Source organism: Heptranchias perlo, chromosome 2 (assembly GCF_035084215.1).
Source record: "Heptranchias perlo isolate sHepPer1 chromosome 2, sHepPer1.hap1, whole genome shotgun sequence".
NCBI lineage: Eukaryota > Metazoa > Chordata > Chondrichthyes > Hexanchiformes > Hexanchidae > Heptranchias > Heptranchias perlo.
Window position 1 is genome coordinate 160,472,169 of NC_090326.1, and position 27,656 is coordinate 160,499,824.

Here is a 27,656-nt window from a genome sequence, read left to right on the forward strand (position 1 = left end):
CTAGACTTTTGTTGGATAAGGGTATTAAGGCATATGGAGCCATGGCGGGTAGATGGAGTTGAGGTACCGATCAGCCATGATCTAATTGAATGGCGGAACAGGCTCGAGGGGCTGAATGGCCTCCTCTTGATCCTATGCTTGCTAAGTTTTGGCTCGGCCAACCTTGGTCTAAGCTCTTTGGGCTTGGTTGAGTGGGATGAGACCTTACGGGGAGAGAGAGTCACCCCATGTTGGACAAACGGACAGCCTGCAGCCAGGTGAAGATATCTAAGCAGCTAGAATTGGAGACTCTACAGCGTGGGTTTCTGTGCTGGTCCCTCGGTTGAAAAACAAAAACAAAACCAATAGCGTCAGGACACATTGGTATTTGAAAGAGGATTGCAGGAGTGCCGAGTGTCCAATGAGCATCAGTGTAATAATTATATCACTCCAAGACTGTTCCTGATAATATCATGTTTCGAACATCATGACCATCAGCAACCCCAGTGGTTCTCCTAAACATTAGCTTCTAATTGGGAATGAACAGCTCCAGGTCCATTCATGATCATAATTCATTCCAAATTACATTAGTCCGCAAAATTAAATTAACCACATTAGCTTTCACAGAATGATTGGAGAAAGGATTTTGGCATGTAGGCCCTGATATGTCCAAACATATCGACTGTTGCCCAGTTGGCTTTGGAATTAAATATTCTACTCTTCCCTAGCTAATTACTCTTGCACCACATTGGAATATATAGCGCCTTTCATGTCCTCAGGATCTCCCAAAGTGCTTTGCAGCCAATGAAGTACGTTTGAAGTGTGGTCACTGTTGTAATGTAGGAAATGCAGCAGTCAATTTGCGCACAGCAAGATCCCACGAACCATGTGATAATGGCCAGATAATCTGTTTTTAGGTATTGGTTGAGGGATAAATACTGGCCAGAATGCCAGGGAGAACTCCCCTTCAAAATAGTGCCGGGGATCCTTTATACCCACCCGAGAGGGCAGACAAGGCCTTGGTTTATCGCCCCATCCGAAAGACGACAGTGCAGCGCTCCCTCAGTACTGCGTTGGAGCGGCAGCCTAGACTATGCGCTTAAGTCCCCGAAGTGAGACTTGAACCCACAACCTTCTGTCTGAGGCGAGAGTGCTACCTGCTGAATCACGGCTGACACACGTAGCGAAGGAAATTAGTGTCCCTAAAGCAGGGATCAACAGAGGATGGTAGAGGCTGAAGAGACTGGGCGGGAAAGGATAGGTTGATGATAGAATTATCATTAATAAAGAGTGCCAGTGTTGGAAATACAAAATATAAAGGAATGGAACATTCTGGTAATCTTTAGAAGGTCTGTCAGGATCTGTAAAAAGAAAATTCAGGTTTCAGGTGTAAACTCTTCATCAGAACCCTGGTGATAAATAGTCAGTGTGGCTCATTCGGGAGCGCTCTCACTTCTGGGTCCGAACGTTATGGCTTCAAGACCCACTCCATGACTTAAGCAAATAACCTGGGCTGATAGTCCAGTGTAGTAACGGTGCAGGTGCTATGGATGAGATGTTAAACCAAGGCCCTGTTCTGACAGTTCAAGTGGTTGTTAAAGAATCCGTGGTCACTATTTGGAGAAGCCCATGGAGTTCACCTGGCCACCATCCCTCTCTCAGCTAACACCGACCAAAAATAGATTGATTTAGTCATTTATCGCTTTGTTCTCTGTGGGATTTTGCTGTGCACAAAATGGCCGTCGTCTTTGCATTGCAGTACAAAGCAATTTTCTGTATGTGAAGTGGTTTAGATGTTTCTGGGAGAAGTGATAAAGTACTATATAAATTCATATATGGACACCTTTTGAAATAAATGGTCTTTTCTCGCTCAGAGGGCGATTAAGATTTAACCACGTTGAATACTGCTGTTTGTCTGTAGGTTTACCAATTAACAGCTCAGTTTACCATGGTCAATGTATTTCTCATCCCTCACTCATGTTTAAAACCTTGGTTTCTTACTCTTGCTTCTCCCTCTCAAACCCAGTATCAAATATTATGGTCACTTTTCGCAAGATGTTCCCTTACAGTCAGATTGTTAACTAATTCTGGTTTGTTACTCATCACAAAATCTAATATGCCTTTATCCCTTGTTATCCCTTCACAACCCCTAGTGTAACAGATTCGGAGGAGACACCAATTGGTAATCAATGTTTAGACAACAAAGATCAAAGCAATATTACCCCGTTTGATCTCTGGGCAGAGGTTGTAATTAAGTTGGCGATGTGGTCGTTTCACATGTTCCCGATAGTGAGGTAGTCATAGAATCATAGAGTGGTTACAGCATGGAAGGAGGCCATTTGGCCCGTTGAGTCCGTGCCGGCTCTTTGCAAGCGCAATCCAGCTAGTCCCACTTCCCCGCCCTTTCCCCGTAGCCCTGCAAATTTTTTCCCTACAAGTACTTATCCAATTCCTTTTTGAAGGCCATGATTGAATCTGCCTCCATCACCGCCTCGGGCAGTGCATTCCAGATCCTAACCACTTGCCGTGTAAAAAAGTTTTTCCTTATGTTGCCTTTTGTTTTTTTGCCAATCACCTTAAATCTATGTCTTCTGGATTCTATTTATCTCCCACTTGGCAGGAAACTCGCACCATATATGGAACAACACTCATAAGACTCTTATAGCTTAACAAAGTTGTTTTTCAAAGAATATCAGATAGTCAGCATGTTTTACCATTACTCATTTAACCACAAGTTCCTTTACAACGTAGCACTGTCCAGCTATCTCATCAAGGTCCTGGTCTTTTTGGGTCATTGTTCCCCTTTTATCATATAGCTGCTATGTCTAGCAAGGAGGGTGACACGGGTCAGTCACTGGTCAAAGGTTAACAGTTTACAATTTAGCAAAATAGCCGCACACTCAGCAAAATACACAGCACAGCCTGCAGAGCATGGTGGTTAGTAGCTTTAAGAAAAAGATGTCAAGTTTTTCCCATTTCCAATATTCTTACAGATTCCCCACCTTGAGGGAGAGAAGACTAAGTCTTCGACCCTTCACTTATTTAATCAATCTAGTCCAATGGGGAAATGGTCTGGAATGACGCACATTCTGTTTTAACTTGGAGACCCACCTGCGGACCCAGCAGGTAAATACCATTAGGGATATGGTAACCAGGACTTGTATGATCAGGAAAGCCTACAACTTGCTCATGGGGATTCACCATCATAATAGACATTTCCCCACCATGAATTAGCCCAAAGGGTTTGTATACCTTTCCTTGTTATCCTGATGCATTTTGACCAGATGTTTCTGAGAAGTAACACTCCTATCCAAGACACTCTCAAGACTGAACGATAATGGGGGGATGGGGTGCCCGAAACGAATTACTGCTTGTAATGCTTCCTCCATCAAGTCCCCACAGACCTTGAGTCTGGTGATGTCATGATCAATTATAGTTACCGGGGTGACCCGATGGTACCCTAGTTCGAACTCATGGGAGGGGCTTACACATTCTATTGACTGTGTTAGTGGACACTCCCTACCTCCATCTAATGTTCCTGATAGTGCACTTAATGCTTTCGCTGCCAAAATTTACAACCACTCATCAGCTTTCTGTCTGGAGGGTAATGTTTACTTGCATTTTTGTATCATTGTGGCCATGACAGGCACCAATATCTTAGCCCCAATTCAGTAATTCTAGTTGGTGCAAAGCAAGATGTTAACTGCCAAACTGGACACACGGTGTTGCCTTATGTGTAGTGTCTCTTGGTTGTAACGCATTACCTTCATCTCTCTGAATAAAAAAACATTGGTCCTTTTCAAATTCAATAATATAATTAGGGGATTCTTCATCCAGAGTCAAAACACAAGCTGACAGTTCACTTTGTAAAACGTCACATCTGCACAACCAGGATCCACTTTTCCAAGAACAGAACAAAGTGTTTGGTGCAATCCAGAACCCTTCTTTTCCCCTTTATTGATATCTTCAATCTTTGGATGATTTACAATTCCTTCTGTATCGTCCTCCAACAAGCCCATCGATTCCACTTTAAATACTTCCATCGGTTTTACATCAGCAGATAGCAGTGGTATTGCAACTACCACAGGAATTAGTCGTGAAACAATCTCACTCTGTTTGCAAGGCTTCCTGGCATGACACACCAATCCAAGTCTTCGTACTTTACACCAATCCACATTCCCATCTGATTTCCAGATTTTCATTTGTTTGTCCAATATCAAATTTGGGATCCAGTTGTTTTAGAGTCATAGAGTCATAGAGTTATACAGCACGGATAGAGGCCCTTCGGCCCATCGTGTCCGCGCCGGCCATCAGCCCTGTCTACTCTAATCCCATATTCCAGCATTTGGTCCGTAGCCTTGTATGCTATGGCATTTCAAGTGCTCATCCAAATGCTTCTTGAATGTTGTGAGGGTTCCTGCCTCCACAACCCTTTCAGGCAGTGAGTTCCAGACTCCAACCACCCTCTGGGTGAAAAAGTTCTTTCTCAAATCCCCTCTAAACCTCCCGCCTTTTACCTTGAATCTATGTCCCCTTGTTATAGTACCCTCAACGAAGGGAAAAAGCTCCTTAGTATCCATCCTATCTGTGCCCCTCATAATTTTGTACACCTCAATCATGTCCCCCCTCAGCCTCCTCTGCTCCAAGGAAAACAAACCCAATCTTCCCAGTCTCTCTTCATAGCTGAAGCGCTCCAGCCCTGGTAACATCCTGGTGAATCTCCTCTGCACCCTCTCCAAAGTGATCACATCTGTAACATTTAATCCCCTTTTGAACCCGAACATTGTAAAAACACTCCATACATAATTGCCTTTGAGATCAGTTATTCCATAGTCTTTGTTATTCTGAATGATTGCCAATATCCCATATCTGTCTCTCTGCCAGTCGTTCTATTAAAACCGGGAACACCCCTTATTCTGATACAACATCCCCCGTCTGCCTATTCATTCCTTTAAGTAATCCCTCTATTGCTCATTGTTTTATCATGCTCCCATTATCTCTGTGAGTTCACCTAAATCTCTTCCCAATTGCGCTTAGTAAAACTGTGTACCATTTCTGTTAGCATGATAAAAATCTACATACATTCAATTACATAAATCAGAAAACAAAAGATACAGAAGGAAAAATTGAACAGAGCAGGAATAATCTCGAATTGCAAATGATTACAAGGTTCTTGTGTTTGCGTCACCACAAGTTTCTTTGCATCTTTTCCTGCACCTCCCATTTTAAAGTTTTAGTCTCAATTTTAGATAACTGTCCTCACCGTCTGCACTCAGGCATGCGTGCAGGGAAACATTCACATCACCCGAGGTATCGGTTCCCCCATTTAACACAACAATCCTAATTGGGCACCTTCTATGATGCAGTTTTCCTGTCATACACCGTTGACTAAGGCGGGTTTAGCCTTTGCATCTCCCTCTAAATATCTCACAGAATGTGGTTCTGCCAATTCGGTAAATACTTGGGTCGTAACAGCTGCGATAGGTGGCGATAGGGTAAAAATCGAGGTCTATCCTTATCCCTAACTTGGGCCATTGGGTGAATAGGAGCGTTCCCCCAGATTGCAGATTGTTGATTCAGGTGGAACTTCAAACCTCACATTTGTTTCACTATTTCCCTTAGAATACCAACGGACGGTCGTAATCTCTTAACATATTCGGAACTTCACCTCGCATCAAAAACCTCAGTGTTTGATCAATAAACGAAAGCACATATGCTCCATATGCCGCACAACTGGTTACCCGTCCATTCCCTTTGCTCGCTCATTTCCCTTGTATATCATCTCATTGATGGCCCAACCATCTTCAGCTGCATCATCAATGACCTTCCCTCCATCATAAGGTCAGAAATGGGGATGTTCACTGATGATTGCACAGTGTTCAGTTCCATTCGCAACCCCTCAAATAATGAAACAGTCTGTGCCCGCATGCAGCAAGACCTGGACAACATCCAGGCTTGGGCTGATAAATGGCAAGTAACATTCGCGCCAGACAAGTGCCAGGCAATGACCATCTCCAACAAGAGAGAGTCTAACCACCTCCCCTTGACATTCAACAGCATTACCATCTCCGAATCCCCCACCATCAACATCCTGGAGGTCATAGTTGACCAGAAACTTAACTGGACCAGCCACATAAATACTGTGGCTACAAGAGCAGGTCAGAGGCTGGGTATTCTGTGGCGAGTGACTCACCTTCTGACACTCCAAAGCCTTTCCACCATCTACAAGGCACAAGTCAGGAGTGTGATGGAATACTCTCCACTTGCCTGGATGAGTGCAGCTCCAACAACACTTAAGAAGCTCAACACCATCCAGGACAAAGTAGCCAGCTTGATTGGCACCCGCACCACCACCCTAAACATTCACTCCCTTCACCACCTGCGCACAGTGGCTGCAGTGTGTACCATCCACAGGAGGCACTGCAGCAACTCACCAAGGCTTCTTCGACAGCACCTCCCAAACCCACGACCTCTACCACCTAGAAGGACAAGAGCAGCAGGCCCGTGGGAACAACACCACCTGCATGTTCCCCTCCAAGTCACACACCATCCCGACTTGGAAATATATCGCCGTTCCTTCATCGTCACTGGGTCAAAATCCTGGACTCCCTTCCTAACAGCACCGTGGGAGAACCTTCACCACACGGACTGCAGTGGTTCAAGAAAGTGGCTCACCACCACCTTCTCAAGGGCAACTAGGGATGGGCAATAAATGCTGGCCTTGCCAGCGATGCCCACATCCCATGAACGAATAAAGAAAAAAAACATTTTATCCTGTGTCTGAGTGAAAAACTTGCCAAATTGTGCATGTTATATACGGTATAGTGTTCTTCCTGCGCTAGCTCATTTATTGCGTTTCGGATTGGTGCATCGACCAGTTTGGCCCACGTATGTTCATAATGATGCGTCTGCTTCTTTATAGTCTCAACATCTACCCAATTCCAAATTGACATTCCTGTTCCGAATATCCCTGTTATCGCACCTACCCATCCCATGGTGTCCGACTGTCATTGTTATGTCCTGAAGATACGCTCCTCTGCTCTAGTTTCTACCTTTGTTATGTTATCTATCACTTGCTACCTCTCATTCCCATTTTATCTGCACATCTCTTGTGGGCATTTCTTACAGTTCTGTAAATTGGATGTAATTCACTTAGGCACATTTTACAGTTTCTAAGTTCCTGTCATATTATACTCCCCGATAATAAATGTAATTAATATCACATTGTCCATCTGTGGAGAAAACACAAAGAATTATTTCTTCCTGCTCCAGTTTCTTTGGAGACAATCTTGACCTGACGTCTCAACTGTCCGTGGTCTTGGACGCTCTGTACTTTGCTAACGACTAACTTCCCCCGTTGAATGGCTGTAGGCCCACAAGGTCAAAGTCGTCCCAAACATGGAGCTAACTCTGTGTAAGGCAACATGACTTTAAAACTTCTTTGCAGTACTGACTGAAAAGAAGGCGGAGCCAGCTTCATCACAGCAGCTCCATAGTCAGACAGATTTCAACTAAATTTAAAGAAACTTTCTAGAATTGAAAAGAAAACAATCGATTTCGATCTCAAATCTCACAGACATAAAATAGGACATAGTCCCGTAACTGTATAATAATTCTCCAGACTCTTTTGACAACTTCTTGCACATTTAACAGTGGTACTATGCTTAGATAACACAACGATTTGAAATGCTTATATTAAACGACCGGGACTACAAAGGGTGAACGCTGCTTCGGATTTGTGAATAAGGAAGAAATGGAGCCAGGTGCAGCCTGCATGCTGTAGTGTGCAATATAGTTAAAGAGACAGTACACTAAAAACTGAAGAAAAATCCAGTAGCTCGTAACAGTGGAAGAGACGGAATCTTCCCCATTCACCTTTTCCCCTTGTTTTAAATCATCTATTCTTTATCTCTCATCTGAATTTTCAAACCCTGATGTTTCCTACTTGACTCAATTATGTACCAATTTAAAATCTCATGTGGGAATGACGATTTATCAGGATTGTATCGGCTCTCCTGTTTAAAAGTTTTCTCCGACTCCTCCGTTGCTGGAAGGATGGTGTGTGGTGAACGGAGAGGGGGGTGTGGTGAACGGAGAGGGGGGTGTGGTGAACGGAGAGGAGGGGTGTGGTGAACGGAGAGGGGGGTGTGGTGAACGGAGAGGAGGGGTGTGGTGAACGGAGAGGAGGGGTGTGGTGAACGGAGAGGGGAGGGATGGTGAACGGAGAGGGGGGTGGTGAACGGAGAGGGGGGTGGTGAACGGAGAGGGGGGTGGGGAACGGAGAGGAGGGGGTGGTGAACGGAGAGGAGGGGGTGGTGAACGGAGAGGGGAGTGGGGAACGGAGAGGGGGGTGGGGAACGGAGAGGGGGGGGTGGTGAACGGAGAGGGGGGTGTGGTGAACGGAGAGGAGGGGTGTGGTGAACGGAGAGGAGGGGTGTGGTGAACGGAGAGGGGAGGGATGGTGAACGGAGAGGGGGGTGGTGAACGGAGAGGAGGGGTGTGGTGAACGGAGAGGGGAGGGATGGTGAACGGAGAGGGGAGGGATGGTGAACGGAGAGGGGGGTGGGGAACGGAGAGGGGGGTGGGGAACGGAGAGGAGGGGGTGGTGAACGGAGAGGGGAGTGGGGAACGGAGAGGAGGGGGGTGGGGAACGGAGAGGGGGGTGGGGAACGGAGAGGGGGGGGTGGTGAACGGAGAGGGGGGTGTGGTGAACGGAGAGGAGGGGTGTGGTGAACGGAGAGGGGAGGGATGGTGAACGGAGAGGAGGGGTGTGGTGAACGGAGAGGGGAGGGATGGTGAACGGAGAGGGGGGTGGTGAACGGAGAGGAGGGGTGTGGTGAACGGAGAGGGGAGGGATGGTGAACGGAGAGGGGAGGGATGGTGAACGGAGAGGGGGGTGGGGAACGGAGAGGGGGGTGGGGAACGGAGAGGAGGGGATGGTGAACGGAGAGGGGAGTGGGGAACGGAGAGGAGGGGGGTGGGGAACGGAGAGGGGGGTGGGGAACGGAGAGGGGGGGGTGGTGAACGGAGAGGGGGGTGGTGAACGGAGAGGGGGGTGGTGAACGGAGAGGGGGGGTGGTGAACGGAGAGGAGGGTGTGGTGAACAGAGAGGGGGGGGTGGTGAACGGAGAGGGGGGTGGTGAACGGAGAGGAGGGGTGTGGTGAACGGAGAGGGGAGGGATGGTGAACGGAGAGGGGGGTGGTGAACGGAGAGGGGGGTGGGGAACGGAGAGGGGGTGGGGAACGGAGAGGAGGGGGTGGTGAACGGAGAGGGGGGTGGTGAACGGAGAGGGGGGTGGGGAACGGAGAGGAGGGGGTGGTGAACGGAGAGGAGGGGGTGGTGAACGGAGAGGGGAGTGGGGAACGGAGAGGGGGGTGGGGAACGGAGAGGGGGGGGTGGTGAACGGAGAGGGGGGGGTGGTGAACGGAGAGGGGGGTGGGAACGGAGAGGAGGGTGTGGGAACGGAGAGGAGGGGGTGGTGAACGGAGAGGGGGGTGGGGAACGGAGAGGGGGGGGTGGTGAACGGAGAGGGGGGTGGTGAACGGAGAGGGGGGTGGAGAACGGAGAGGGGGGGGTGGTGAACGGAGAGGGGGGTGGGAACGGAGAGGAGGGTGTGGGAACGGAGAGGAGGGGGTGGTGAACGGAGAGGGGGGTGGGGAACGGAGAGGGGGGGGGTGGTGAACGGAGAGGGGGGTGGTGAACGGAGAGGGGGGTGGGGAACGGAGAGGGGGGGTGGTGAACGGAGAGGGGGGTGGTGAACGGAGAGGGGGGTGGGGAACGGAGAGGAGGGTGTGGTGAACGGAGAGGGGGGTGGTGAACGGAGAGGGGGGGTGGGGAACGGAGAGGAGGGGGTGGTGAACGGAGAGGAGGGGGTGGGGAACGGAGAGGGGGGTGGGGAACGGAGAGGAGGGGGTGGTGAACGGAGAGGAGGGGGTGGGGAACGGAGAGGAGGGGGTGGTGAACGGAGAGGGGAGTGGGGAACGGAGAGGGGGGTGGGAACGGAGAGGAGGGTGTGGGAACGGAGAGGAGGGGGGTGGGGAACGGAGAGGGGGGTGGTGAACGGAGAGGAGGGGGTGGTGAACGGAGAGGGGAGTGGGGAACGGAGAGGAGGGGGTGGTGAACGGAGAGGGGAGTGGGGAACGGAGAGGGGGGTGGGGAACGGAGAGGAGTGGGTGGTGAACGGAGAGGAGGGGGTGGTGAACGGAGAGGGGAGTGGTGAACGGAGAGGGGGGTGGGGAACGGAGAGGAGGGGGTGGTGAACGGAGAGGAGGGGGTGGTGAACGGAGAGGGGAGTGGGGAACGGAGAGGGGGGTGGGAACGGAGAGGAGGGTGTGGTGAACGGAGAGGGGGGTGGGGAACGGAGAGGGGGGGGTGGTGAACGGAGAGGGGGGTGGGGAACGGAGAGGGGGGGGTGGTGAACGGAGAGGAGGGGGTGGTGAACGGAGAGGGGGGTGGTGAACGGAGAGGGGGGTGGGGAACGGAGAGGAGGGTGTGGTGAACGGAGAGGAGGGGGTGGTGAACGGAGAGGGGGGGGTGGTGAACGGAGAGGGGGGTGGGGAACGGAGAGGAGGGTGTGGTGAACGGAGAGGGTGGTGGGGAACGGAGAGGGGGGGGTGGTGAACGGAGAGGGGGGTGGGGAACGGAGAGGGGGGGGTGGTGAACGGAGAGGGGGGTGGGGAACGGAGAGGGGGGTGGGGAAGGGAGAGGGGGGTGGGGAAGGGAGAGGGGGGGGTGGTGAACGGAGAGGGGGGTGGGGAACGGAGAGGGGGGGTGGTGAACGGAGAGGGGGTGGTGAACGGAGAGGGGGGTGGGGAACGGAGAGGGGGGTGGGGAAGGGAGAGGGGGGGGTGGTGAACGGAGAGGGGGGTGGGGAACGGAGAGGGGGGTGGAGAACGGAGAGGGGGGGGTGGTGAACGGAGAGGGGGGTGGTGAACGGAGAGGAGGGGGTGGTGAACGGAGAGGAGGGGGTGGTGAACGGAGAGGGGGGTGGGGAACGGAGAGGGGGGTGTGGTGAACGGAGAGGAGGGGGTGTGGTGAACGGAGAGGAGGGGGTGGGGAACGGAGAGGGGGGTGGGGAACGGAGAGGAGGGGGTGGGGAACGGAGAGGAGGGGGTGGGGAACGGAGAGGGGGGTGGGAAACGGAGAGGAGGGGGTGGTGAACGGAGAGGGGGGTGTGGTGAACGGAGAGGGGGGTGGGGAACGGAGAGGGGGGTGTGGTGAACGGAGAGGAGGGGGTGGGGAACGGAGAGGGTGGTGGTGAACGGAGAGGGGGGTGGGGAACGGAGAGGGGGAGAGGAGCGGGTGGGGAACGGAGAGGGGTGTCGTGAACGGAGAGGGGGGTGGTGAACGGAGAGGGGGGGTGGTGAACGGAGAGGGGGGTGGGGAATGGAGAGGGGGAGAGGAGGGGGTGGGGAACGGAGAGGGGGGTGGTGAACGGAGAGGAGGGGGTGGTGAACGGAGAGGGGGGTGGGGAATGGAGAGGGGGAGAGGAGGGGGTGGGGAACGGAGAGGGGGGTGGTGAACGGAGAGGAGGGGGTGGTGAACGGAGAGGGGGATGGGGATTGGAGAGGGGGAGAGGAGGGGGTGGGGAACGGAGAGGGGGTGGGGAACGGAGAGGGGGAGAGGAGGGGGTGGGGAACGGAGAGGGGGGTGGTGAACGGAGAGGAGGGGGTGGTGAACGGAGAGGAGGGGGTGGTGAACGGAGAGGGGGGTGGGGATTGGAGAGGGGGGTGTGGTGAACAGAGAGGTGAGGGGGGTGGTGAACGGAGAGGGGGGGGTGGGGAACGGAGAGGAGGGGGTGGGGAACGGAGAGGAGGGGGTGGGGAACGGAGAGGGGGTTGAGGTGAACGGAGTGGGGGGGGTTGTGGTGAACGGAGTGGGGGGGTTGAGGTGAACGGAGTGGGGGGGTTGTGGTGAACGGAGTGGGGGGGTTGAGGTGAACGGAGAGGGGGGGTTGAGGTGAACGGAGAGGGGGGGTTGAGGTGAACGGAGTGGGGGGGTGGTGAACGGAGTGGAGGGGGTGGTGAACGGAGTGGAGGGGGTGGTGAATGGAGTGGAGGGGGTGGTGAATGGAGTGGAGGGGGGTGGTGAACGGAGAGGAGGGGGGTGGTGAACGGAGAGGAGGGGGTGGTGAACGGAGTGGAGGGGGTGGTGAACGGAGTGGAGGGGGTGGTGAATGGAGTGGAGGGGGTGGTGAACGGAGTGGAGGGGGTGGTGAACGGAGTGGAGGGGGTGGTGAACGGAGTGGAGGGGGTGGTGAATGGAGTGGAGGGGGGTGGTGAACGGAGAGGAGGGGGGTGGTGAACGGAGAGGAGGGGGTGGTGAACGGAGAGGAGGGGGTGGTGAACGGAGAGGAGGGGGTGGTGAACGGAGAGGAGGGGGTGGTGAACGGAGAGGAGGGGGTGGTGAACGGAGAGGAGGGGGTGGTGAACGGAGTGGGGGGGGTGGTGAACGGAGTGGAGGGGGTGGTGAATGGAGAGGAGGGGGTGGTGAACGGAGTGGAGGGGGTGGTGAATGGAGAGGAGGGGGTGGTGAATGGAGAGGAGGGGGTGGTGAACGGAGAGGAGGGGGTGGTGAATGGAGAGGAGGGGGGTGGTGAACGGAGTGGAGGGGGTGGTGAACGGAGTGGAGGGGGTGGTGAACGGAGTGGAGGGGTGGTGAACGGAGTGGAGGGGGTGGTGAACGGAGAGGAGGGGGTGGTGAACGGAGAGGAGGGGGTGGTGAACGGAGTGGAGGGGGTGGTGAACGGAGAGGAGGGGGTGGTGAACGGAGAGGAGGGGGTGGTGAACGGAGAGGAGGGGGTGGTGAACGGAGAGGAGGGGGTGGTGAACGGAGTGGAGGGGGTGGTGAACGGAGTGGGGGCACTGCGGAACCAGTCGGGCGTTCTCGTCTCTTTCTCCATTCACTTTCTAGAACCTCTCCGACTACCTCTCTCCCTTCTGGTCTTTTACTCTGTAACACGCTTTGGGTTTGCTGAAATGATTCTTTGACTTCTGCAACTTCCAGCTCTCTCTTGTAATATTTTCTGACCCTGAAGTCTCTGCGCTGTTGCAATCTTAGCCACCAACAGCGAGCTCTCCAGCATCGTAAGGACATCGGTCAGACATTCTTTCAACCTTTCATTTTCCTCTGACTGTCTCTTAATTTCCCTGTCTCTTTCCTCTGACTGTCTCTTAATTTCCCTGTCTCTTTCCTCTGACTGTCTCTTAATTTCCCTGTCTCTTTCCTCTGACTGTCTCTTAATTTCCACTAACTGATTCCTATTTTCCTCCTTTAATTGTCTAATGTGTTCCTCACCCTTAAGAGGGAGAGAGAGCGGAGCGCAGGATCAGTGATAAAAGGAGGAGCAAGAGAGGAGATAGCAGAGCACAGGATCAGCGATAAAAGGAGGAGCAAGAGAGGAGATAGCGGAGCGCAGGATCAGTGATAAAAGGAGGAGCGAGAGAGGAGATAGCGGAGCACAGGATCAGCGATAAAAGGAGGAGCAAGAGAGGAGATAGCGGAGCGCAGGATCAGCGATAAAAGGAGGAGAGAAAGCGGAAAGAGAGAGAGCGCGGGATCAGCGATAAAAGGAGGAGAGAAAGCGGAAAGAGAGAGAGCGCGGGATCAGCGATAAAAGGAGGAGCGAGAGAGGAGAGAGAGTGGAGCGAGGGATCAGCGATAAAAGGAGGAGCGAGAGAGAGAGAGAGAGAGTGGACCCAATTAGTTTCTTTTTCTGTTTCTTTTCTAACATTTCATGGACACTTGCCATGATCAGTTATACTAAATGAAACGTCACTTCTGGAAGTTGAACAATTTGTGTCTTTTGTGATCAAATTATGTCTGTCACATTTTAAACATTTTTCCTTTAGGTGTTTGATTCTACATCAACACAAAACGTTGATTATCCCCTCCTGGCTGGCTCGCCAATTGTAACAGATTCGGAGGTGACAACAAACATCAAAACATTATTACCCCGTTTGACCTCTGGGCAGAGGTCGTAATTAAGTTGGCGACGTGGTTGTTTCGAGTTTTCCCACAGTGAGGCAGCCTTCTCACAGTCAGGTGTCCTTCTGACTGCGGTCTCATCTTCAGACAGCTAAGTGTTCTTCCGCCCGCCGGTGGTCTTCGCTGATTCCTCTGCCCTGAGCTCAAAAGGAGTTGGGTATTTATGCCCCACTTTGGCAGGAAACTCACACCATATATGGAACAACACTCATAAGACCCTTATAGCTTGACAAAGTTGTTTTTCAAAGACTATCAGATGGTCAGCATATTTTACCATTACTCATTTAACCAACATACCCTTTTCAAGGTTACACTGTCTAGCTATCTTGTCCAGGTCCTGGTCTTATTGGTTTCTTTGGATTATTGTTCTGCGTTTTGGGTCATTGTTCCTCTATCACCACGTGGCTGCTGTGTCTAGCAAGGAGGGTGACACAGGTCAGTCACTAGTCAAAGGTTAACAGTTTACAATTCAGCAAAATAGCCGCACACTCAGCAAAATACACAGCACAGCCTGCAGAGATGGTGGTTAGTAGCTTTAAGAAAAACATGTCAAGTTTTTCCCATTTTCAATATTGTTACACTAGGTAATATCGTAGCTAAAATCTATGCTGCACTTTTTCCATTGCTTTTATATCCTTCCATAATGAAATGCCCAAAACAGTGCACAATAGCCCAACTGTGGCCTAACTACAGTCTTATCCAAGTTCGACGTTACCTCCTTGCTTTTGTATTCTATAGATTTAGATACATAGATGCATTTAAGGGGAAGTTAGATAAGTATATGAGGGAGAAAGGAAAAAGAAAGAAAGACTTGCATTTATATAGCGCCTTTCACAATCTCAGGACGTCCCCAAGAGCTTTACAGCCAATGAAGTACTTTTTTTGAAGTGTAGTCACTGTTGTAATGTACGAAACGCGACAGCCAATTTGTGCACAGCAAGATCCCACAAACAGCAATGCAATAATGAGCAGATAACCTGTTTTAGAAGGATATGCTGGAACAGAAGGATATGCTGATAGGGTGAGATGAAGCACAGTGGCTCATGTGGAGCATAAACACCGCCATTGACCAGTTGGGCCAAATGGCCTGATACTGTGCTATAAATTCTAAGTAATACTATGTAGATACAAAACCAAGGATTCTGTTTTAGCCTTTTTATGGCCCTAACGATTTGTGTTGCCATCTTTGACGACCTGTATATCTGCAAACCAAGATCCCTCTGCTTCTTTAATAAATGCTACCATTTAGGGTGTATTTCTTTCCCTCTATTTCTACTTATTTTTATGCCTACCCTTTACTTTGTGTCCCCTGAGCTTTTTGAAAATCCACCTGAACCAAACTCACTGTGTTTCCTTGTATTTATTTCTTCAATGACTGGCCCTATTTCTGTGGTCCGATCAACTTGCTTGAATGGCCAATGGAATGGAAAGTCCATTCTGTCGGCCATTCAGTTCATGATGCTGGACTGAATAGAATAGCCTTTAATGTTGAGCCTGCTCAGTCGACCATCTACCATCCTATACTTCTCAGAAGGCTGATGGCCATGCTGGGTTTGGGTTTGGGAGCGGCAGTAGGAGCAATGAACGGTAGCAGTGGTGGCTCTTACTGAGTTTTTTTGTTGGCTCTGCTTCTCTCTGTCAGCTGGATCTATCTCAGCGATCTCCAAACATTGAGTCTGGCGATCCAAACAGATCCCTACTGCAGCGTAACTATCACTCCTAATTTTAAATCGGGCTTTATTTTAAAGGTTTACCTCCATCGGGTAAAACATCTTATCATTTTTGTTTTTGGCTAAATCGAGGAACCCAGCCGACAGACCCCAAGGCCCACAGTGCTGGACACCACCAAGGTTAAAAAGAATAGGTGAGAAGATGAGGTAAATTAAGAAGTAGAGATTGAAGGACAGCAAGCTTATGTTATAGAGGTCTGCACTGGAATTTCCCTGGGGCTTCTCCTAATCGGCTGTTGTAACTACAACAGTAATATCAACAAAAACCCCAGATGGACATGTAGATGGGGTTCCCACTGGAATTACGGTGGCCGATTGGGAGGAAATTCCCGGTGGTGTATTGTTGGAGGAAGGGAAGACTATTGGAGATAAGAGGGATGATTCCCTGATCAGGCACTCCCAGCAAGGAGCACCACTCGTAGGGGTTGCAGGTTAGGATATCACAGGCCCTGGCCCATGATATACTGAACAGCAATTTGTGCAAGTACTGCTTCTCATTGGACCATGGTACCCTCCCTTAAGATGTCATGGTTCTGATGAAGACCAGTAAATCCTGGGTCCATTTGATAAATGGAAGTCTGAAAAAAAAAAGGGTTTATTTGTTCTCGTTGTACACGCCCTCTTTAATGATTTATTTAGTTCTCTACGTGACTGACACTCCAATCCATTTCATCCAAAAGACAGCACAGCACTCCCTCAAATTCTGCACTGGAGTGTTAGCCTAGATTATGGGCTTAAAGTGTCTGGAGTGGGGCTTAAACCCACAACCTTCTGACCTGAGAGGTAAGAATGCCACCAACTGAGCCATGGATCAACAAGGTCTTTTGGCTTCTTTTCATTCATATTCAGCATTGATTATGGTTTTATCCCTGCTTTTAACATTTTAAGTATCTGTTTTTGTTGAAATGTTATTTGTTCATTATTATTCATATCAATATCCAGAGAGTGCTTAGAATGAGGAACTTGCTACCACAAGGAGTAGTTGAGGCAAATAGCATGGATGCCTTTAAGGGGAAGCTAGATAAGTAAATGAGGGAGAAAGGACTCGAAGGATATGCAGATAGGGTTGGATACAGTAGGTGGGAGGAGGCTCGTGTGGAGCATAAACACCGGCATAGACTAATTGGGTCGAAAGGCCTGTTTCTGTGCTGTCAATTCTATCTAATGACAAGAGGGTCACAACTTCTGGGTTGTGAAGGATAAATTTAAGATAAATGCCAGGAAGTTATTTACGCTGAGGGTGATCAATTGTTGGAACGAGTTAGCCAGGAAGGATGTTTGAGACCGGGGCACTGGGGTCATCCAAGAAAGAGTTATATGTTGGAGTGGGAGGATAAGATCAAATGGACCAAAGGGCTTCCTTCATTTGAATTTATTTTGTGACGTGGGATTACGGAAGAAATGACGGTGTTGCTGAATGTGATTTGGCAAACCGAAGAAGTCCTTTTTTTTCCCAGCAAGCTATTGCCAAATATAAGAGGGACAACATTGGACTCCAGGTCAAAGTCAGTTCTAACTGGTTACAAGCTGGAGCAAATCGCCCCTGAAAGGTCAAGTGTGAATGGCACTCAATTCACTGGCGTGAGCTCATTTGCACAACTATTCACTGCAACAAGTGTAGAATTAGATGGATCTGGGGAGGAGACCAGTAGTGGGAGAGGATAATTGTGATTGAGGCAGATTTAAAGGGATGGGGCCAATTAAAGGGGAGTGTCCCAATAGGATGACAAAAATTCTAAAAGCCTTTGGAAAACCTCGTAAAGCATCTTATAAAAGGTTTTGATGGAGTAAATAGGGAGTAACTGTTTCCACTGGCAGAAGGGTCGGTAACCAGAGCGCACAGATTTAAGATAATTGGCAAAAAGAACCAGGGAGGAGATGAGGAGAAATCTCTTTACGCAACGAGTTGTTATGATCTGGAATGCACTGCCTGAAAGGGTGATAGAAACACATTCAATAACAACTTTCAAAAGGGAATTGGAAAAAATTTGCAGGGCTGTGGGGAAAGAGCATGGGAGTGGGACTAATTAGATAGCTCTTTCAAAGGGCTGGCACAGGCACGATGGGCCAAATGGTCTCCTTCTGTGCTGTAAGATTCAATGATTCTATGATCTCAATCCATTAGCAACCTTTTCTGAAGCTGCCTGTCCATAAGGCCAGTGATTTTCCAAGGGAAACTTTGCACTCAAAAAAAAATCATAGGACATTTGCACACGGGCGATTCATTCTCATCGTTGGCCACGATCTCAGCTTTCCGCTGGGCTAGTGATTGTCAAGACATAATCCTACTCTAGTGGAGAGCCTGCAGGACTTTATGAAGAGCTTTTGCTTTCAAAGATCTGCCGTTATCAACCAAGTTTGCTTGTTAAAGTGATGCCTTTCACATCGCTGGGAAGCCTACAGGTGAGCACGCAGCTCTGCCCCCGTAACTTGGCTGAATGCCATCAGACAGCTGGTGCAGTACAGTGCCGCGGCCAAACCTAGTGCTCCACATTAAGAAACATAAGCAATAGGAGTAGGCCATACGGCCCCTCGAGCCTGCTCCACCATTCAATAAGATCATGGCTGATCTTCGACCTCAGCTCCACTTTCCTGCCTGATCCCCATATCCCTTGATTCCCCTAGAGTCCAAAAATCTATCGATCTCAGCCTTGAATATACTCAACGACTCAGCATCCTCAGCCCTCTGGGGTAGAGAATTCCAAAGATTCACAACCCTCTGAGTGAAGAAATTCCTCCTCATCTCAGTCTTAAATGGTCGACCCCTTATCCTGAGACTATGCCCCCTAGTTCTAGACTCTCCAGTCAGGGGGAAACAACCTCTCAGCATCTAAGTTATCCACAGCATCTACACTTATCTCCAGGTCAGTTGAAGCCCAACTCCAGAACTAAGCACAGAATCTAGGCTGACACTTCACTGTGGTTAAGTCTTTCAGTGGAGCTTGAACCCCTGCAGCACGGCCTCAGTACTACGTACTCTGGCTGGACCAATACTAAAGGAGTACGGCATGATTAGAGGAGCTGTGCGTCCTTTGAGACACTAAACCGAGGCCCCATTTGCCTGTTTCGTTCAATGTTAAAGATCCCATGGCACCAAGTGAAGAGCACAGATTTCTTCTTGTATCTTGGCCAACATTCCTCCCTCACCAAAAAAAACAGATTAACTGGTCATTCATTTCAATGCACTGTTGTTTATGGGATATTTCTTGGTACTGAATAGCTATTGTGTTTGCCTACATTACAGCCATTAAGCTCCAAAAGTAACCCACTATGTGAAGGGCCTCGAGATGTCTTGACAATGTGGTGAGGCACTATTTTCTCATCATTGTTTTCAAATCACTCCACGGCCTCAACTCTCCCTATCTCTGTAACTTCCTCCAGCCCAACGAATCCTCTGAGATCTCTGCACTTCCCCAATTCCATCGCTCCACCATTGGCGGCCGTGCCTTCAGCTGTCTAGGCCCTAAGCTCTGGAATTCCCTCCCTAAACCTCTCGGCCTCTCTTTCCTTCTTTAATGCTCCTTAAAACCTACCTCTTTGACGAAGCTTTTGGTCACCTGCCCTATTATCTGCTTACATAGCTCGGTATCAAATTTTGTTTGATAATCGCTCCTGTGATGTGCCTCGGGATGTTTTACTACGTTAAAGGCGCTATATAAATGCGCGTTGTTGTTGTGGTCGTCTTGATGATGCGTTGGAGTTCATTGAAGTAAGGGAACGTCTATAAATGCTCACACGCTATCATTCAAAAAAAGAGACATGTCCTCTGTACATTGATGCTCTGTTTGTGTTTTATCTGCTTCCTTCTGTGCAGGTTGCCCGTGGCAATGGAATGCCATGATCTGCTGGCCTGCAGCCGCCGTCGGAGAAGTGGTCAACAGGACTTGTCCCAGTTTTTTGGATCCTCTTTTAGCTAAGAAAGGTAAACACTTTCTTCTTTCGCGACTGTTACCGAGAATTAAAACTCGTCTCATTATGTTTGCGACGAATTGTCAAACTTTCAGCACAAAAGGAAAAACGTTTGTAGGGCAATGGGGAAAGAGTGGCACTGATTGGACAGCTCTTTCAAACGAGCTGCCACAGGCTCGATGGGCCGACTGGCCTCCTTCTGTGCTGTATGATTCCATGATTCAGCCCATCGTGCCAGTGCCAGCTCCGCACCGGAACAATATTCTGCAATCCAATTTTTTGCCTGTTTCTCTTTTTCCTGTAATATTTCAGTTGCCCTGTTTATTTAACTTCCATTTAAATGTTGTGATTGACAGAGCTTCAGTGGCCCATTGTGGTAATGTATTCCATATTCCAATAACCTTTGCGTCAAAACAATTTCTCTAAACCTCTTTCTCTTTCGCAACTAATGTGCTCCCAGTCACGAAAGATGAGATTGTGCTGGAACATTCCTTTTCATTTCCATTTTGGTCCTTTGTAGTATAGGATGAAAGGAAGCTCTTAGAATCATAGAAAGTTACGACACACGAGGAGGCCATTCGGCCCATCGTGTCCATGCCAGCCAAAGAAGAGCTATCCAGCTTAATCCCACTTTCCAGCACTTGGTCCGTATCCCTGTAGGTTATGGCACTTCAGGTGCACATCCAAGTACTTTTTAAATGAGTTGAGGGTTTCTGCCTCTACCACCCTTTCAGGCAGTGAGTTCCAGACCCCCACCACCCTCTGGGTGAAAAAAATTCCCCTCAACTCCCGTCCAATCCTTCCACCAATTACTTTAAATCTATGCCCCCTGGTCACTGACCCCTCTGTTAAGGGAAATAGATCCTCCCTATCCACTCTCTCTAGTCCCGTCATAATTTTATACACCTCAATTAAATCTCCCCTCAGCCTCTTTTGTTCCAAAGAAAACAACCCCAGCCTATCCAATCTTTCCTCATAGCTAAAATTCTCCAGTCCTGGCAACATCCTCGTAAATCTCCTCTGTACCCTCTCTAGTGCAATCACATCTTTCCTGTAATGTGGTGACCAGAACTGTACACAGTACTCAAGCTGTGGCCTAACCAATGTTTTATACAGTTCTAGCATAACCTCCCTGCTTTTATGCCTCGGCTAATAAAGGAAAGTATCCTGCATGTCTTTTTAACCACCTTGCATTTATATAGCACTTTTCACATCCTTTCATTGCTCCGCCATTGGTGGCTGTGCCCTCAGCTGCCTAGGCTCTTGGCTCTGGAATTCCCTCCCTAAACCTCTCCGCCTAGCTACCTGTCTCTCCTCCTTTAAGACGCTTTTTAAAACCTACCTGTTTGACCAACCTGTCCTGTTGGGCCAGAAATCGCTCCCGAAATAACAGAGGAGCTCATCAGCACTCTCCGTTTTTAGTGGCGTATTGAAGGAGCAAGTTCCCGCGTTCGCACACGCGCAGTGAAACGCGGAAATCCAGAGCTTGCTCCTAGTGGTTCGCTGGCGATATGACAGCTTCGAATTAAAGGGCCATCGCACGCTGCAATCAGGGAAATGATTGAAAAAGCGCCAACTTGCTTATCTGCCCAGCTGGAAAGTAACTAATTACGTCACCAAACAGGTACACTTAAAAATACAGGTCTAAACTAAGTTTTAAAAGCACGGTCAGTCTTAATGACTTCCAAACAATTAAAAATTAACTTTAAAAATGTGGAGTCTCATATTACTCCTTATTTTAATAGTTTTTGGTCATTAAAAAAAGTTTAAAATAAAAAAAAATCCTTTTTTTACTTTTCCCTCCTGTCTCTTTAATTTAATTCAATTATTTCTTTGGCTTTTTATATATAAAAAAAAATTTATTATTTACAATGACATCCAGATTACTAACTTTAAATGAATGAAGTCTGCTTGCCTGCTTGAGCAATGCAGCCTGAATCTGTGGGTGGGACTTCTCTTCCTGACAGATTTTGTGGGCGTGTCTTCTTCTCTCACAGACTTTTCCAGCCGCGTCAACTCACGCTGCTCAGAGGCTGGGTCGATAGCGCACATTTTATTTAAAGTTCAATTTCAAGCAATTGGACACCACAGAGCCCGCAGTAAGTATTTTCGTTAATTAGACTCGCAGGAGCTGCGGTGAGCATTGCCTCATCGCTCTGCCCCATTTCTGGCCCACTATCTCTTTTATGTGGCTCGGTATCAAATTTTGTTCCTGTGAAGCGCCTTGGGATGTTTTATTACGTTTAATGGCACTATGTAAATGCCACTTGCATTTGTCATTGTGTCCCAGCCAATATTTATCCCTCAAAGAACACCATTAAAAGAAGCAGATGATCTGGTCATTATCACATTGTCGTTTGTGGGATCTTGCTGTGCGTAAATTGGCTGCTGCGTTTCCTACATTACAACAGTGATCACACTTCAAAAGTACTTCATTGGCTGTAAAGCGCTTTGGGACATCCTGAGGTTGTGAAAGGTGCTGTATAAATGGGAGTTCGTTCTTTCTTTCCAATCATTTCCACAGGCGATAGAGAAGAGGCCCAGTCAAGGTAACGTTGATACTAATTTTGTGGGGCCAGGTGGAGTAGGAGTGGTTTGATGTTAATGAGGCCGCGGTTACAAACACTGCCGCCTCTTGGCTTCAAGTGCGAGCGACAGGCTGGCACGCGCTGCCAATCGGTCGCCAAAACCCAAAACCGACCCCTCTGCATGCTGTTGATAGCAGGTCAAATTCAGCTTACAAAGGGTTAACTCCCAGAGATCCACAAGCCATTTCGAATATGGATTAGGATGGGTCGGAGGTAGAATACCAGATAGGCCAGCCATCTTAGACTGTTTACATTTGCGTACTATATTAGATTTTGAGAGAGTGCAGTCGTTAATGCTTGGTCCTCGGTATTTCATGCCAGTATGATAGAAGGAGATATCATTCATTAAGCCTAGCCGGTGGCTTGAGCTGAGTCGACAAGCCTGGTACTGCAAACTTCCACACCAAGAGGGTGGGAGTTCGTTCAAGGCAGTAACTTTGACTGGCAGCTTAGTGGACCAATCCTCGACACCATGAGATGAGGATGGGGTCAGAAGACAGATTTCCCTCTTGCTCGCGCCCTCTGGAGGGACTGTCTGAAATAGTGAGAGACACGGAGAGATCTTGCTCTCTCGTCAAGCAAGGAGATTCAGAGAACCCAGGCCCAGGTATCAGCATAATGAGCCTGTAAAATATGATGGTTAGCTCAGGGATAGTTAATCTGTTAAGTGAGTTTAGCCTATAATAGTGATAGGGATGCCTGTCATAGTGTGAGGCGTTTTAGGAAATAGATTTATCTCACTGGAAAACTGTATTCTGTTCACTGTTGTATTCCATGTACATAGAAACATAGGAGCAGGCCATTCAGCCCCTCGAGCCTGCTCCACCATTCAATTCCAACATGGCTGACTTGTATCTTAACTCCATCTTACCCGCCTTGGTTCTGTAATCCTTAATACCCTCGCCTAACAAAAATCTATCAATCTCAGTTTTGACATTTTCAATTGACCCCCAGCCTCAACAGCTTTTTGGGGGAGAGAGTTCTAGATTTCCACTCCCCTTCGTGTGAAGAGGGGCTCCCTGACATCACCCCTGAACGGCCTGGCTCTAATTTTAAGGTTACGCCCCCTTGTTCTGGACTCCCCCCACCAGAGGAAATAGTTTCTCTCTATGTACCCTATCAAATCCTTTAATCATCTTAAACACCTCAATTAGATCACCCCTTAATCTTCTACATTCAAGGGAACACAATCCCTGTCTGTGCAAAAATCATTACATATGAAAAATCAAAAATCTATACCTAAAATCATATTTGATCCTTACCTTTGTACCTTCCCCAGGGCAATTTGAACCTCGGTGTTGTTGTATACTTAACACAGTTTGTTCTTCTTTGTATTTTGCAGGGATTATATACCGAAACTGTACAGAACAGGGGTGGAGTAAATTTATGCCCCCCTTCAAAGTAGCTTGTGAATTTCTGAACATTTCTTCTCAAGAATCTGACATCGATCTGGTGTGTGTTAACACATGTTATTCAAGAAACCACAGTCTTTATTATACAGATATAGTTAGTGAAATCTGGGCAAGAACAATGGAAGAACAGAATCAGAAGAGTTTAGAATCACAGACATTACAGCACAGAAGTGTCGATTTCACCCCTGGGGCTGGTATTGGCTGCACACTGGACCGATCTAATCCCAATTACCTGCTCTACACTAATCCCTGCTCTCTGCTCTCTAATCCCATTTCCCTGCTCCCTGCTCACTAATCCCATCTCTCTGCTCTCTAATCCCATTTCCCTGCTCCCTGCTCACTAATCCCATCTCTCTGCTCTCTAATCCCATCTCCCTGCTTTCTACTCTAATCCCATCTCCCTGCTCTCTAATCCCATCTCCCTGCTCTCTAATCCCATCTCCCTGCTCTCTAATCCCATTTCCTTGCTCTCTACTCTAATCCCATCTCCCTGCTTTCTACTCTAATCCCATCTCCCTGCTCTCTAATCCCATCTCCCTGCTCTCTAATCCCATCTCCCTGCTCTTTAATCCTATTTCCCTGCTCTCTACTCTAATCCCACCCCCCTGCTCTCTACTCGAATCCCATCTCCCTGCTCTCTACTCTAATCCCACCCCCCTGCTCTCTACTCGAATCCCATCTCCCTGCTCTCTACTCTAATCCCATCTCCCTGCTCTCTAATCCCATCTCCCTGCTCTCTAATCCCACCCCCCTGCTCTCTACTCGAATCCCATCTCCCTGCTCTCTACTCTAATCCCATCTCCCTGCTCTCTACTCTAATCCCACCCCCCTGCTCTCTACTCGAATCCCATCTCCCTGCTCTCTACTCCAATCCCATTTCCCTGCTCTCTAATCCCATCTCCCTGCTCTCTAATCCCATTTCCCTGCTCTCTACTCTAATCCCATTTCCCTGCTCTCTACTCTAATCCCATTTCCCTGCTCTCTACTCTAATCCCATCTCCCTGATCCACTCTAATCCCATCTCCCTGCTCTCTACTCTAATCCCATCTCCCTGATCCACTCTAATCCCATCTCCCTGCTCTCTAATCCCGTTTCCCTGCTCTCTAATCCCATTTCCCTGCTCTCTACTCTAATCCCATTTCCCTGCTCTCTACTCTAATCCCATCTCCCTGATCCACTCTAATCCCATCTCCCTGCTCTCTACTCTAATCCCATCTCCCTGATCCACTCTAATCCCATCTCCCTGCTCTCTAATCCCATCTCCCTGCTCTCTACTCTAATCCCATCTCCCTGATCCACTCTAATCCCATCTCCCTGCTCTCTAATCCCATTTCCCTGCTCTCTAATCCCATTTCCCTGCTCTCTACTCTAATCCCATTTCCCTGCTCTCTACTCTAATCCCATTTCCCTGCTCTCTAATCCCATTTCCCTGCTCTCTACTCTAATCCCGTTTCCCTGCTCTCTAATCCCATTTCCCTGCTCTCTAATCCCATCCCCGTGCCCTCCACTCTAATCCCATTTGCCCCTATTTTCCTCTGATATTCAAGTGTTATTGTAAATCCCTTTTAAATTTCACAATTGACTTGGATTCAGTGGTCACCTGTGGTAATGCAGTCTAATAATCCTCCGCATAAACACATTTATTCCATTTTATGCTTCTTGTTCTGGAGTTAAATTTGTGCCAATTTGCTACCAATTCCAGTGGAAATAATCTTCCACTATTTGTCCTTTCACAGCTTTTCATAATTTCAAACACATCTAATAGATCTTTCTCTGCTCCAGTAACTAAATTATTGAATTTTTAAGATTCTCATTGTAACTATATCAGCTCATGGCTGGTATTAATCCAGTGAATTTACATTGTACCTTTTCTATATAGCATTGGTGGCAGACTGTGTGTGTACGTACATGTGTGGGTGTGTTTACGTGTGTGCATAAGCGTCCATGGATTTGTGTGTGCGTGTGTGCATGCGCACATCTGTTTGTGTGTGCGCATGCATGAGTAGTGTGTGCGCTTGTGTGTGCATCCATGTGTTTGTGTGTATGTGCATGTGGGCGCATTTGTGTGTGTTTTTTTTATTCGTTCATGTGATGTGGGCGTCACTGGCGAGGCCGGCATTTATTGCCCATCTCTAATTGCCCTTGAGAAGGTGGTGGTGAGCCGCCTTCTTGAACCGCTGCAGTCCGTGTGGTGACGGTTCTCCCACAGTGCTGTTAGGAAGGGAGTTCCAGGATTTTGACCCAGCGACGATGAAGGAACGGCGATATATTTCCAAGTTGGGATGGTGTGTGACTTGGAGGGGAACGTGCAGGTGATGTTGTTCCCATGTGCCTGCTGCCCTTGTCCTTCTCGGTGGTAGAGGTCGCGGGTTTTGGAGGTGCTGTCGAAGAAGCCTTGGCGAGTTGCTGCAGTGCATCCTGTGGATGGTACACACTGCAGCCACTGTGCGCCGGTGGTGAAGGGAGTGAATGTTTAGGGTGGTGGATGGTGCACATGCTCGCATGTTTGTGTGTGTGTGTGTGTGTGTGTGTGTGTGTGTGCGTATGTACACTCTTGTGTGTGTTTGTGTGCGTGTGTACTTGTGTGCGAGTGTACACTCGTGTGTGTTTGTGTGCGTGTGTACACTCGTGTGTGTTTGTGTGCGTGTGTACACTCGTGTGTGTTTGTGTGCGTGTGTACACTTGTGTTTGTGTGCGTGTGTACACTCGTGTATTTGTGTGCATGTGTTTGGGCAAAACTACAGAATGTTCAATGTATCTTTGCTATTGGCACTAGCAATAACAATATATATCACAACGGACATTGTATAGAATGAATTGAAAAGGGCACAATGCCCTAATCACAGACAGTCAGCCCAAAGTTCACCTTTCTTGAAAAGAATAAGAGAGAAGGGGGAAAATCTTCAACTTGCTGCCTGGCTGTAAAACTGGCGGAGCGGGTCAATGAGGCCGGGCGGTTCCAATAGCGGGTGGCTGATGCCAGTTTTGTGCCCAGGCCAAGTTTTGCAGTAATTGAAAATTCTACCCCAGGAGTAACGGTTAGGTGAGGCTAAGATTTGGCTCTGAGACCCCATAGATCGTAGAATGACTGCTGGGGGAACAGAGCTCGCAGACTTTCAGCTGCTGGAAAAAGAAGTTGGAGTAGGAAACTATGCGACAGGTCCTGATTTCAAGAAACTGAGGAGGTAGAGCATTTTTAAAATTCATTCATGGGATGTGGGCGTTGCTGGCGAGGCCGGCATTTATTGCCCATCCCTAATTGCCCCTTGAGAAGGTGGTGGTGAGCCGCCTTCTTGAACCGCTGCAGTCCGTGTGGTGAAGGTTCTCCCTCAGTGCCGATAGGTAGGGAGCTCCAGGATTTTGACCCAGCGACAATGAAGGAACTGCGATATATTTCCAATATATATCAGGCGGCATTCTTGGATCTTAAGAGGAGCAAAGGATGGAGGACATTCAGTTCCTGCTCCTGATCACCGCCCAGCTGTACAGTGCATGTGTACAGATGTCGAGTAAGGACAGGATTAGGCTCGAGGACCGCAATGGCCTCCACAGTCAAATAGCTTACCAATTCTCACACATGAAGAAAAGCCCAAAGAACTGTACCACTACCCCATGAACCAGTACCTTCAGGAGAGAAGGAGGAAAGATGTAAATAATGCCCGAATCAGTGGAGGCCATGTCATTAGATGTATTCAAGAAGGAGATAATGCTAAAGGGATCAAGGGATATGGGGAAAAAGCGGGAACAGGGTACTGAGTTAGATGATCAGCCACAATCATTTTGAATGGCGGAGCAGGCCCGAAGGGCCGAATGGCCTACTCTTGCTCCTATTTTCTAATACTGTAAAGTCATTAGAGCTAGGCCGTTCAGGGGTGATGTCAGGAAGCACTTCTTCACACAAAGAGCAGTGGAAATCTGGAACTCTCTTCCCCAAAAAGCTGTCGAGGCTGGGGGGTCAATTGAAAATTTCAAAATTGAGTTTGATCGATTTTTGTTGGGCAAGGGAATTAAGGAACCAAGGCGGGAAAATGGAGTCAAGATACAGATCAGC

General features: G+C 48.7%; 1 protein-coding gene across 1 annotated transcript in view; it reads left to right on the forward strand.

Moving 5' to 3' along the window:
• LOC137332486 (vasoactive intestinal polypeptide receptor 1-like) overlaps positions 1–27,656 on the forward strand; it is a 101,201-nt gene that overhangs the window by 20,371 nt on the left and 53,174 nt on the right. The window contains exons 3-5 of the mRNA XM_067996377.1: positions 19,511–19,618; positions 21,603–21,704; positions 23,536–23,645. Of these exons, the coding sequence (XP_067852478.1) occupies positions 19,511–19,618; positions 21,603–21,704; positions 23,536–23,645 (320 nt within the window). The remainder of the gene's footprint in view (positions 1–19,510; positions 19,619–21,602; positions 21,705–23,535; positions 23,646–27,656) is intronic.